General features: G+C 39.0%; 1 protein-coding gene across 1 annotated transcript; it reads right to left on the bottom strand.

The window, feature by feature from the left end:
• Positions 1–907: 907 nt before the first annotated feature.
• LOC115106197 (scavenger receptor cysteine-rich domain-containing group B protein-like) lies at positions 908–13,410 on the bottom strand. Its single transcript, XM_029628765.2, has 6 exons — positions 13,220–13,410; positions 8,692–8,743; positions 5,947–6,015; positions 3,271–3,585; positions 1,855–1,955; positions 908–1,641 (listed from the first exon to the last, which is right to left on the bottom strand). The coding sequence occupies exons 1-6, from the start codon at positions 13,298–13,300 to the stop codon at positions 1,504–1,506; spliced, it is 756 nt and encodes a 251-aa protein (XP_029484625.2). The 5' UTR covers positions 13,301–13,410; the 3' UTR covers positions 908–1,503.
• Between the last annotated feature and the right edge of the window lie 1,273 nt (positions 13,411–14,683).

The raw sequence follows: 14,683 nt of genomic DNA, 5'->3' as shown, positions 1-14,683 counted from the left end.
TAGGTACCGAGATGAGATCCTCAGACCCCTTGTGAGACCATATGCTGGTGCGGTTGGCCCTGGGTTTCTCCTAATGCAAGACAATGCTAGAACTCATGTGGCTGGAGTGTGTCAGCAGTTCCTGCAAGAGGAAGGTATTGATGCTATGGACTGGGCCGCCCGTTCCCCAGACCTAATCCGATTGAGCACATCTGGGACATCATGTCTCGCTCCATCCACCAACGCCACGTTGCACCACAGACTGTCCAGGAGTTGGCAGATGCTTTAGTCCAGGTCTGGGAGGAGATCACTCAGGAGACCATCCGCCACCTCATCAGGAGCATGCCCAGGCGTTGTAGGGAGGTCATACAGGCACGTGGAGGCCACACACACACTACTGAGCCTCATTTTGACTTGTTTTAAGGACATCAAAGTTGGATCAGCCTGTAGTGTGGTTTTCCACTTTAATTTTGAGTGTGACTCCAAATCCAGACCTCCATGGGTTGATAAATTTGATTTCCATTGATAATTTGTGTGATTTTGTTGTCAGCACATTCAACTATGTAAAGAAAAAAGTATTTAATAAGAATATTTCATTCATTCAGATCTAGGATGTGTTATTTTAGTGTTCCCTTTATTTTTTTGAGCAGTGTACATCCACAGGTACACCTCCAATTATGTCAATTAGCCTATCAGAAGCTTCTATAGCCACGACATCATTTTCCAAGCTGTTTAAAGGCACAGTCAACTTGGTGTATGTAAACTTCTGACCCACTGGAATTGTGACCGTGAATTTTAAGTGAAATAATATGTCTGTAAACAATTGTTGGAAAAATTACTTGTCACGCACAAAGTAGATGTCCTAACTGACTTGCCAAAACTATAGTTTGTTAACAAGAACAAGAACATTTGTGGAGTGGTTGAAAAACAAGTTTTAATGACTCCAACCTAAGTGTATGTAAACTTCCGACTTCCAACCGTATACCCATATTTCAAGTAATTAAATAAAAAATGTAACCTTTATTTAACTAGGCAAGTCAGTTAAGAACAAATTCTTATTTTTCAATGACGGCCTTGGAACAGTGGGTTAACTGCCTTGTTCAGGGGCAGACAAACAGATTTTTATCTTGTCAGATTGGGGATTCGATCCAACAACCTTTCAGTTACTGGCACAATGCTCTAACCACTAGGCTACCTGCCTCCCTTAAAGTAAGGCTCCATGCTAATTAAAGTTATTCATTATAGGGTAAATTAAAGATTTAAAAAATAGTCCTTTGTCCTTTAAACATTGAACTGTATATCACACATTTACAATAAAACTTGCTTTTTCTGTATTAAAGCAACAATTATCTTATGGTTATATAAAGAAATTCAATAGGAAGCATTATCGTTCAATATCAAGCATTATAGCAGTTACTATAGGTAATAAAAAAACATTTAAATCAATGAATATAGTGCATAGTATCTTTTTAATATTGGGAAGGTGTTTTTAATGGTTTGTACACTGTATATTTGCCTGTGTATTTAAAGTTCTGACCTCTTCCTCCTATTTTTCGGACTCTTTCCCATCTCCTTCTTGTGGAAAATTTCTTCATCAGGCTGCACTTTCCAACTCAGTTTAACGGTGTCAGACATCCCCTGAGCTCTCAGTTTGGCTTTTATCTGAAAATAAGTCATTTACTGAATATATTTTATAATATTGTAGGGTTCCATAATGTACTCTTAGTTCTACTCTTAATTGATATCCATGACTGCGTTTTATAACTGAAATATGTTTGTAAAGAATTGCATTGGACTTTGGGTCTGTTCCTCCTGGGACCGGAGTCTGCCGGTTGAGAAAGCCCAATATACAGTTGAGTAGAGGGTGAGACTCACCTGCTGCAAAATGGCCTCACTCACGGCAGGATCACTTAAGTTCGTAGGTGAATCAGGGGTCAGCTCCACTCTCACCATCTGTATCGTCTTAGTGGGGGACTCTATCAATAGACGGCACAGATGGTAGAACATCACACTATTTATCTGGGGAAAAGGCTGAATTTAGCAGAGTGGTAACCAAAGCAAGAGTGTGGCTGAAATAGCCAAATCCACTCATTTGAAGGGGTGTCCACATACACTATATACAAAAATGTATGTGGATTTGGCTATTTCAGCCACATGAAATAGCCGAATCCACTAATCTGAAGGGGTGTCCACATACTTTTGTGTATGTAGTGTATATTCTACCACTCAAAATATACAGCAATCTTAGAGCAATCTCTCCCGTTACAGTCTGTCTTGGTTGCAGCGTAGCCTAGTGGTTAGAGCGTTGGACTAGTAACCGGAAGGTTGCGAGTTCAAACCCCCGAGCTGACAAGGTACCCACTGTTCCCAGGCTGTCATTGAAAATAAGAATGTGTTCTTAACTGACTTGCCTGGTTAAATAAAGGTACATTTTTTTATTTATTTTTATTCACATGCACAAACAATCATTATCACACAATAGCGGAGGTGCATAAAGATGGTGGCGAAGTTCGCCTATTGTACATTGCACTCAATTACTCATTTTTTAAATCATCATTAGTACAGCATACATGATCCCAATTCTATCTCAAATACTCCGGCAATTTGAAAAACAAAAAAAAGTCCAACGAAACGTAGCTAATTTACAGTCTTTAGAGCTTCAGTTTGAAGGGATTGTTTTACTGTAGCTGTGTGGTTGGTAGCTCCTCTGAACAGCAGTATCCTGGAGTGAGCACATGTTCTATAACAGGCGAAATCGCCTCATTGCCTCATTGTTATGGATGCATCCAAATTAATGTTACTAGAAAACAGCTTAAACAAATGTAGCTACTTTGCTGATATTCTGGCTGTACTTTTTGAAATGACTGTAAATTAGCCGTAGTTGGATAGCTGCTGTAGCAATCAAGGGATAAGAACGTTTCCAGCCAATATAGCAATGGAACATTAAGAACGAACGACTGGGTCGTGTCCATACATACAGAATAAAAAGACTGAACGACTGAGTCGCGTCTCTGGCAACGCTACATTTGTGTCGGGACTATATCTTGTGGAAGGATGAAATAGTATGAATAAAAATAACGTTTTTTAATGAAAATATGTCAATCGTTATTTGAATGTTGGTAACCCCTTGTGTAAAAGTGCTAATGCCCTCGAAGCCGGTGTTTGGCGGATGTATTTGCACGGTTTGTTAGCGCTGCTAAAACAATGACGTCATATCTGAATTCCGAAATCTTTATACACGTTCCCATTGATAAGTAAAAGCACACAACTCCTTAGAATCGAATCCCTTACCCGTGCAGATGACTCCAGCGTCCTCATTATGGTTACAGTTGTGCATTCCCCAGCCTAAGTGGGAGCAGTTTGTGAGATCTATCTCGCTTCCATTGCATTCTACATCATCTAAGAGGATAGGGTCCAAGCCGGTGCCGAAGTAGGCCTGAGGATTGGCTGAGATGGCGGTGCCACAGCCCAGCTGCCTACACACCACCTGGGCATCTTGAAGGTCCCAAAAGTCATCACACACCGTGCCCCACTGATTGATGTGGAACACCTCCACACGGCCCTGGCAGCGGTTGTTGCCGTTCACCATGCGGATGGTGGGCATCTCTGGAGAAGACCGAGAGATTGACAGATGGGTACATGTCAAAATAGAGAAGAAAGTCTTCATGGTGTGCTTGATGGCAAAAAGGTGTCGTTGCACAATCTATAAATAGAAAATAAAGTAGTACATCATTATGAATAGTAAGTATCCCAATGTCTATAAAAGCTGTTGGTCTACCAATTAGCTTCTGGAGTGTTTATTTCACGCTCACTGAAAGTAGTGGCGTTCAAAAAGAACAAATGGTTCTCAAACTGCACAACTCTTTTTACTGACTCGAGTCAGGGTTAGTTTTTACGAGTAACTCATTCCTTTTAGTCGTTAAATTTGACCTGCTGGCCGCAATGAATTCTTCAGCAGGATGAATAGCAGGATTGATATGCGCTCCTCTGCCTCGGCGGCTCCGAAGACATGCTTCGACCACCAACTGTCTATCATGCAGTATGTGCGCACAGAAAAATAGATCATGCAAACAGTTTAGAGAAGGGAAAATACATGTTTAGAATTGATAATTGATTGTATGGTGTAAAAATGTACTCAATGAATTAATAATTGAAGGTTATCGATTAACACTGCTGTGTAGAACCAAACATTACACAGCCTGCTTCTGCTCAACAAACTCGAGAACGAATTGTTTCGGGGGGTCGCTGCAGTTAATATTAATGATAATGTGCTAATCTCCCGACGGTAGCCAAGCAATTGCAATCCGCCAAGACGAGTCGTTCACAATCTAGTACGGTTGCGGCGGCAACTAAACCTTGTATTTTTTTTTAAAGGTATCAAGAAATAATCTTATTTGTATGCCTAGCAATCCGAAATGTAAATGGTTTTGAAGCCCAGTTTTATTAGCCTGTCACAAATGACAGAGAGAACGAGAGTCTTGTAGAATCATGATTATTTTGAGTTCATTGTTCGCTGGTAGAGGTCCTGTATGCATTGGCCTCTGGGCATTATTGAATCAAAGGAACGAAGACCCAAACTTCCCGTCACCAACTAAAAGTAGGGGAGAGGGCTCTGATTCAGCTGCAAGCAGTAGGAGAGCGTGGGATAAATCGTGCCAAAGGGTTAGTTGAGCCAACCATTGTTTCTAGGAAACTATACACAATATGAATCATGTGACCAAATATTTAGATAGAGGCCATAATTTCATGGAGTCTGTGAAGGAAGAAACCACATGAAAAAATGTAGGAAGTTTGGTCCAAAAAAACAAATTTCCCCAATGTCAAGTGAATTTGTGTTTGAGGTTTCATGATGCGTGTATCAAAACCTAAATAGATAGTTTTAAGACTGTTTTATACATTAGTTGGGTTCTCTATAAGCTACAATACGAGGTCCTAAGCCTAGCATGAAAGTGCATCCTTGTTAGGGTTGCTAAGGGAGGGTATAATACTGGAAACTTCCAAAGTTGACCAGTAAACTACCAGAATTTTGGTATCTTTCAAGGATTTTAGGTAATCATTTATTATTAATTAGGCTATTTTCTCTTGAACCATAAGGTTTATCCTCATGGACAATGTGGACGCATATATAATAAATTAATACTATATATGAATACATTTAAAAAAGTAAATTACCAAAGTTATGATAGATTGCCTTAGATTTTCTGTTAATTACCAAAATTACTGAAGATTCAGGTAACTTTGGTAAATTATCTGGTAACTATGCAACCCTATTCCTTGTAGCTGTGTGGGCTAATATAATAAATGTTTTGCTTTGGGGGAAATTGTGCCATTTGGCCAGGGCAAGTTGAGCCAAAGGCTGAACATACCCCATACAAATGATGATTACATTTGTGTCAGTAATTGCATAGTATTTTAGGAAAATGTCATGCATATGAACTCTATGGGACAGGGAACAATTGTTTTCTTCTTTTGGCTCTGTACTCCAAAAGTTTAGATTTGAAATTAAACAATGATTGAGGTTAAAGTGCATTTTTTCAGCTTTAATTTGAGGGTATTTTCATCCCTATTGTGTGAACTGCTATGTATATGGGACCAAATACTGAACGTTTTACTACTTTATTACAATATAAGTGAATTTGTCCCAATACCTTTGTTCTCCTAAAATGAAGGGATCACGTACAAAAAGTGTTGTCATTAATAAACGGTTCATCCGATAGGATGAATATACCCTAAAATTAAAGTTGACAGTCTGCACTTTAACCTCATAATCATTGTTTGATTTCAAATACAAAGTTTTGAAGTATAGAGACATGCTTCACTCTCCCTATAATTACATAGGGCACAGTATCTGTTGATATATTTGTTAGAAAGAATACTATATTTCCTTGACGTAATGATCCTAATTCCCCTATAAGGTACTGTACTGTAGGTCTATTTATCATATCACATGGGATGCAGCATTATTACCTCTTGTTGTTATAACAGGTGTAGAGGCAGCCGTCATAGTTCCGTTTACTGGTTCTGTTACGTTTGTCACTAGAGTAGAAAAAGTGAATCAAAATCAGAATACCCTTTTCATAATTTATCCCTCTACATAAGCATGTGAAGCAGATTGGGATCTGTGAATGGCTATCCGTAAATAACAAAAACAAGAAAATGGTTCAGACTGAACCATTTTCTTGTTTTGGTTATTTACGGATAGCCAGGGGCATACGCCAACGACATCTTTTCAAACTAAGTATTTGTTTTTAGTGAGTCCGCCATATCAGAGGCAGTAGGAATGACCTGGGATTTTCTCTTGATAAGTGCATGAATTTGACCATTTTCCTGTCCTGCTATGCATTCAAAGTGTAACAAGTATTTTTGGCTACCAAGGAACATGTTTAGCTTAATATAAGGAATTTTCTCAAATATACTTAACTATCAGAAGTAAAAGTATAAATAATTTCAGTTACATTTCCTTTTAATACTTAAGTAAATTTAAAACCAAATACCTTTTAGACTTTTACTCAAGTAGTATTTTACTGGGTGACTTTCACTTTTACTTGAGTCATTTTCTATTAAGGTATCTTTACTTTTACTCAGTGGTCGAAAAAGTACTAAATTGTCATGCTTGAGTAAAAGTAAAGATACCTTATTAGAAAATGACTCAAGTAAAAGTGAAAGTCACCCAGTAAAATACCACTTGAGTAAAAGTCTAAAAGGTATTTGGTTTGAAATATACTTAAGTATTAAAAGGAAATAGAATTGCTCAAATGTGTAGCATTTCGCTACACTCGCATTAACATCTGCTAACCATGTGTATGTGATAAATACCATTTGATTTGATTTGATTTTAAGTATCCAAAGTAAAAGTCAAACCATTTCAAATTCCTTATATTCAGCAAACCAGACAGCAATATATATATTTTTTTTTATTATTATTTATTGACGGATTGCCAAGGGCACACTCCAACACTAATTTACAAAGCATTTGTATTTAGTGAGTCCACCAGATCAGAGGCAGTAGGGATGACCAGGAATGTTCTCTTGATAACTGTGTGAATCTGACCATTTTCCTGTCAAAATATAACACGTACTTTTGGGTGACAGGGAAAATGTATGGAGTAAAAAGTACATTATTATCTTTAGGAATGTAGTGAAGTAAAAGTTGACAAAAATATAAATAGTAAAGTACAGATACCCCCCAAAACAACTTAAGCAGTGCTTTAAAGTATTTTTACTTAAGTACTTTACACCACTGCTTTTCCTCAAGTATGACAATTGGGTACTTTTACCACCACTGTCTTACTGTAATAGTTTTCCATCAAAAAATGCATTTTTGCAACCCCCCCCAAAATTCAAGCAAGTATACTGAACTAAAATATTAACACAACATGTAAAGTGTTGGTCCCATGTTTCATGAGCTGAAATAAAAGATCCCAGAAATGTTCAATACGCACAAAATGCTTATTTCGCTCAAATTTTGTGCATAAATTTGTTTACATCTGTTAGTGAACATTTATCCTTAGCCAAATAATCCATCCCCCTGACATGTATGGCATATCAAGATTAAACAGCATGGTCATTACACAGGTGCACCTTGTGCTGGGGACAATAAAAGGCCACTGTAAAATGTGCAGTTGTCACACAACACAATGCCACAGATGTCTCTGTGCTCATCTGCGTGCTCGTCGTCCTCACCAGGGTCTTGACCTGACTGCAGTTCGGTGTGTCAACCGAATTCTGTGGGCAAATGCTCACCTTCAATGGCCACTGGCATGCTGGAGAAATGTGCTCTTCACGGATGAATCCCGGTTTCAACTGTATCGGGCAGATGCCGTTGTGTAGGCGAGTGGTTTGCTGATGTCAACGTTGTGAATAGTGTGCCCCATGGTGGCAGTGGGGTTATGGTATAGGCAGGCATAAGCTGCGGACAACGAATACAATTACATTTTATCAATGGCAATTTGAATGCACAGAGATACCGTGACAAGATCCTGAGGCCCATTGCTGTGCCATTCATCCGCCACCATCACCTCATGTTTCAGCATGATAATGCACGGCCCCATGATGCAAGGATCTGTAGACAATTCCTGGGAGCTGAAAATGTCCCAGTTCTTCCATGGCCTGCATACTCACCAAACATGTCACCCATTGAGCATGTTTGGGATGCTCTGGGTCGACGTGTACGACAGCGCGTTCCAGTTCCCGCCAATATCCAGCAACTTCGCACAGCCATTGAAGAGGAGTGGGACAACATTCCACATGCCACAATCAACAGCCTGATCACTCTATTCGAAGGAGATGTCACCCTGCATGAGGCAAATGGTGGTCACACTAGATACTGACTTTTTTTTTTAACCACACTCCTACCTTTTAAAAAATATATATTTGTGATCAACAGATACATATATGTATTCCCAGTCATGTGAAAGATAACAACCTAAAACATTTATTTCAATAGTGATTTCACCAGGCAAGCCGAAACTCCACCCATGCAAAACCTGCTGATTTAGAAGGTCCTATGTAGATTGTATTTTCAACCAGAAAATATCAGGAAATTACACTGATCCATTTCTGTCAGACCTTGGTAGTGCTACTTTCATTCTAGCTGTGGTACAATGATTTAAATAAACACAGGAAAAAACCATTTTTTTTGACGGCCCTTAACCCCTGGTTTTGCGCTTCACACTTGATGATAGTGAGTAGACATTGAATAAAGACACTGACCTGAGAACAGCACTAGGAATAACATCCACTGCATGATGGTAGACTGTTTACCCTATGACACAAAGAGAGAACACACACTATGATAATGACTTCCATAACAAGGAACAATAATCTGTAGGTGTTAATATCTGTTATCTGATTGGAGTGTCCAGACAAATGCTGAATATTGGTTACGTCTTTGCCATTTAATGTTTTGAGTGATACCCAATGCTTTTATTTAGAAATCATTTGAGATTTGAACGATACCTACATGAAAAAATACTACAGTTTACTATAGAATAATATAGTACTTACTATAAAATTCTGTAGTAAATATTAGTAAACTATAATATACTATATAATACTATATTCCACACTAGTGTCCCTCGATCATGTGAAGTACTTACTATAGAATGTTGTAGAATACTATACTACACGCTATAGTATTCCTCCATTACAGTAATTACTATAGTACTGTAAATACTACAGTATACTACAGTCATGTCCTCAAAAACACTGTAGTGAATACTACAGTAAAGTCTGCAAGAACACGACAGTGAATACTATAATATATAAATATAGTAATACTACAGTATTTATGCCATAGTGTACTATAGTATTTTTTCATCTGGGTATCTACAGTTGTCAGTTAGTTAATACAAAATTGTCCCAATGAAAAGCACAATCACAAAGTTAATATCTAAACCTTCTTGTTATTGTGTAGTCAAATCTTTGTTCTGAAATGTTTGATTTAATTCTTCAATCAAAAACACCTTTCCTCCTATTGAATAGTACAGTGCCCTATATAATTATGCGGACAGTGAAGCCTTTTTTCTTCTTTTTGCTCAATATTCCAAAAGGTTTGAATTTGAAATGGAACAATGACTATGACGTTAAAGTGCAACATGTCAGCTTTAATTTTAGGGTATTTTCATCCATATCGGGATGAACCGTTTAGAAATTTCAGCACTTTTTGTACCAAGACCCCCCCATTTTAGGGGACCAAAAGTATTGGGACAAATTCACTTATGTGTGTATTCAAGTAGTTAGGTATGTGGTCCCATATTTATAGCACGCAACGAATGACTACATCAAGCTTGTGCCTAAACGTTCTACCACAGCGACCATGTTATTTTTTGGAAGCATATTTGATTCTGAGTTCGGACATACAAACTTTATATTCGAAAACTACGTCTTAGACACATATATTCAGTGTTCGGAACGTACATTACTGGCACTAAAGGGTGTGTTCGGAAATTCAATCTGGAGTGCCAAAGGGCGTTCATAAAATCAGTCAAGCACCCAAGCTAATTTGCTGACATTGGCTAGCTTGCGAGCTACTTCAAGACGCAAATGAGAGAACATCTCACTCTGACCATTTTACATGCCCTAGCAGATCTGGTTTGTCTGTTTTCATGTTATCTAGAGCGTTGGTGACTGTGCTGTTGTCATAAATAATTGTGTTTTTATGCCTAAATTTACTGACACCGGTCATATTCATGCACGTTCGTAAATTCAGTTATTCTGCGCTCTGGCACACTCAGACAGAGTGCTCTGCAATCGGAGTAGATAGCCAGAGTGAATTTACGAACGCACCCAAAGAGGGAGGCTTGCTCGGCTGGTGCTAGCACACTCGCAGATCAAATACACAGCTGGAACACCGATTTATGATTTAAGACATTTGTTCTTCAGTACTGATTTATTTATTACCCTATGCATTATAATGTATTTGTCTTATAGGTCAACAAGTTATGACTGAAAATAAGCTGCAGGTAAGCCAGGACTGACTAGACAGGTTGACTAAAATAGCCTATCAAATTTCAGAAATCATAAGCAGGTAAATGTACAAATTTGACTTAAACTGTATTTTTCCTACACTCCTGTGAAAAAGGATGTCCCACCATCTGCCTGTCAAACAAGGAGGCTACCATAGACATATTCATTCGTATTTCTATGGAGGCTACAGTGTCCGCTGCAAACCTCCTCTGTATGGCCTGTTGTTTCTCACCACTATCCAGGTAACCTAATGAAGTAGCCGACGTCCTCTGAAGTGTCTGGCTGGCTAGCTTGCCTCTGACTTTTCCATACGCTGACTAGGCTAACCCCAGTTTTCTGCCTTTATAAGTAGACTTTATTTACTTTTCTGCTTGTAACATGCCCTGCACATGTTGAGTTCTCTTGGGGCAGGGGGCAAACTAGCCAGATGTAAGAGTGGAGCCTCGTGTTCTAAATGAGTTTTGTTATTGTTTACTTTCCAAAGAAGTCTATACAGTCCTCTGGATGGATACACTTTCATGCAAGCTACGGTTGGTTAGATACACAGAAGGATAGACCACATGAGAGAGGAATGTACAACACAACAACGAGAGGGACAGACAGTTCGTGAAAGTATTCCTTATCTACTTTGAAGAACTAGTAAAATGATTTTGTCAAGACAGCTCTGCAGCATACTTAGGCAGGCTAGGTAAATAGGATGACTAAAGACAGTACAGTATTGGGAGCACGTGACGTAGATGGTCTGTCTGCTACCTGCTTGAGCAGAGATGAGTACTTTAAGGAATGAAACATAATAAAGTCATCAAAGTAATATACACAACTGATATATTTGACTATTTCTGATATATTTTATTATATATTCTATTTTTCGATTGATGTCTACCAATGTGGACCTGACAGAGACAATGTAATATTTTCAATGTTTTGGCAATTGAATGTTTACTATTTTTGTCTTTGGAATTTCCTAAAATCATTGTAATGTCAATATTTCATAATGTGTTTAATGTTAAAGTAAATGATCGATACCAAAATCTAAAACCGTGATTATTTTAATAATCTAACTGAAACCAACCTCAAAAAGCTCTAATCGCTCAGCACTATTCACTGGGCACTGTATGTGTATAGGAGGAAGACTCTCTATAGTCATTCAGTGGAGAGTGTTATTCATTGCCCTTTTACAAGGTTAGAGTTTTTTTTCTAAATCTCACCGAACCAAACCATTTACTTTTTACAACCACAATCCTTCCTTCCACAAAAACATCCTTGTCTAAACAATTAGCAGTGTCAGTATCGTCTGGTGAACCTGCGGAAGACATGGACTGAAGCACAGAGTTATTTCAGAAAGAATTGCTTTGACCTGAGGCTGTGGAAAAAGTAGATTGAAGTGAGTTTGTAAAGCAGGGGTTGGAACCGGTTCAGGGAACAATCAAAACATTTTTTTTTTTGAGGAACAGAATCAGAATCATGAATGGAACCAGCATTTTAAAAGCATGGGAACCAGTTAATGACGTTATTTTACATTCCAGCATTTTTTTCCAGTCCCACAAAAAAATGCAACAAAGCGCCTATTTAAAGCCAACCGAGCAGGCACACACACACACACACACACAAACAGGAAAGTCGCTGGGGGCAGCCTTACAAATAGGCTAAATTTGACGCAGCCGCTGGAGGGGTCTGAAAACTCGCAAAATATAGCGACAAAGTGGTAACGCAATCAAAACAACAAAAAATTGCCACAGGAAGTGGTCAGGGGCCAAGATCGAACAATAAACAATAAAATGTTCATCAAAAAAGACAATGAGGAGATGCTCGTGTCTCCGACCCTAACAATAACAATGGGAGTAGTTGTCCCAAAGGAGGGAAGGCAGGCAACAAGCTTGAGTCCAAAATAAGCGTGGACAGATTTTGGTGAGAGGTCAGCCATTTCCTTTCTGATTTGTCTATGTTTGAGAAGAGAAAAATGGTGCAATGGATTATGGTCATTGTAGTTCATTACCACGTGTCTGCGCTAACCTAGGTTGCATATTTGTTTAATGAAAACTACCACTCCCTTCAGCCTAGTGTCCCACATAGTTCTTGACTTGATTTCTCTCCTGAATTATTAGGATTTTTCTCTACAATAACAGCGCTTTGGGCTCACAAATAAATGATAACTAAATGGAATTCAAGTACTTGAACCAACGTCTGTCAATTAGTTGTATAGTAACATTTTTGGTTAATTGCTCAGCCCTGCTTGTGAAAGTCTTGATTCCCTTTACACAGTTTTACTGCCTTTTATTTACATTTACATTTACATTTAAGTCATTTAGCAGACGCTCTTATTTAAATATAAAAAGGGATTGCATACCATATTTCATATTTTCAAAGTCTTAAATGCCCATGTAAATCAAATCAAATTGTATTTGTTACATACACATGCTTAGCAGATGTTATTGTGGTGGTAGCAAAATGCTTGTTTTTCTATCTCCAACAGTGCAGTAATATCTAACAATAGACGCAATCTAAAGTAAGGAATGGAATTAATAATATATAAATATTTGGAAGAGCAATGTCAGAGCGGCATAGACTAAGATACAGTAGAATAGGATAGAATACATGAGATGAGTAATGCAAAATATGTAAACATTATTAAAGTGGCCAGTGATTTCAAGTGTATGTATATAGGGCAGCAGCCTCTAATGTGGCTACTGATGGCTATTTAACCTTCTGATGGCCTTGAGATCGAAGCTGTTTTTCAGTCTCTCGGTCCCAGCTTTGATGCACCTGTACTGACCTTCTGGATGATAACGGGGTGAACAGGCAGTGGCTCAGGTGGTTGATGTCCTTGATGATCATTTTGGCCTTCCTGTGACATCGGGTGCTGTAGGTGTCCTGGAGGGCAGGTAGCTTGCCCCCGGTGATGCGTTGGGCAGACCGCAACACCCTCTGGAGAGCCCTGCAGTCGCGGGTGGTGCAGTTGCCGTAACAGTGTTGGTTATGTTTCCACTTGACACTGCAGAAATATGTATTTGATGTTTATATATTCCTATTGGTTGGTTGAATTTACATACACTATATATATACACGTATGTGGACACCCCTTCAAATTGCCTAGTTAAATAAAGGTTAAATAAAATAAATTAAAAACATTTGTGGATTCGGCTATTTCAGCCACACCCGTTGCAGACAGATGTATAAAATTGAGCACACAGCCATACAATCTCCATAGACAAACATTGGCAGTAGAATGGCCTTACTGAAGAGCTCAGTGACTTTCAACGTGGCACCATCATAGGATGCCACCTTTCCAACAAGTCAGTTTGTCAAATTTCTGCTCTGCTAGAACTGCCCCGGTCAACTGTAAGTGCTGTTATTGTGAAGTGGAAATGTCTAGGAGCAACAACGGATCTGCCGCGAAGTGGTAGGCCACACAAGATCACAGAATGGGACTGCCGAGTGCTGAAGCGCTTAGCACAAACAAATTGTCTGTCTTCGGTTGTAACACTCACAACCGAGTTCCAAACTTCTCTGGAAGCAACGTCAGCACAATAACTGTTAGTCCATGTCTGAGCAGCCGCACACAAGCCTAAGATCACCATGCGCAATTCCAAGCATAGGCTGGAGTGCTGTAAAACTTGCCGCCATTGGACTCTGGAGCAGTGGGGACGCGTTCTCTGGAGTAATGAGTCACGCTTCACCACCTGGCAGTCCGATGGAAGAATCTGGGTTTGGCGGATGCCAGAAGAACGCTACCTGCCCCAATGCATAGTGCTAACTGTAAAGATTGGTGGAGGAGGAATAAGGGTCTGGGGCTGTTTTTCATGGTTTGGGCTAGGCCCCTTAGTTCCAGTGAAGGGAAATATTAACGCTACAGCATACAATGACATTCTAGACGATTTTGTGCTTAAAACTTCTTATGGCTTGGGGGCAGTATTTTGACGTCTGGATGAGAAGCGTGCCCAAAGTAAACTGCCTGTTACTCAGGCCCAGAAGCTAGGATATGCATATAATTGGTAGACGTGAATAGAAAACACTCTAAAGTTTCCAAAACTGTTAAAATCATGTCTGTAAGTATAACAGAACTGATATGGCAGGCAAAAACCGGAGGAAAATCTGATTTTTTTTCGATGTGGGTAGTTTTCAATTGAATGCCTATAGAGTATCTAATGGGTTGGGACCCAGATTGCAGTTCCTATGGCCTTCACTAGATGTCAACAGTCTTTAGCCATTGTTTCAGGCTTGTTTTATTAAAAATGAA

This window comes from Oncorhynchus nerka, linkage group LG23 (assembly GCF_034236695.1).
Source record: "Oncorhynchus nerka isolate Pitt River linkage group LG23, Oner_Uvic_2.0, whole genome shotgun sequence".
NCBI classification, from domain to species: domain Eukaryota; kingdom Metazoa; phylum Chordata; class Actinopteri; order Salmoniformes; family Salmonidae; genus Oncorhynchus; species Oncorhynchus nerka.
The sequence above is the reverse complement of the archived record's forward strand: the minus strand, read 5'-3'. Positions and strand labels throughout refer to the sequence as shown.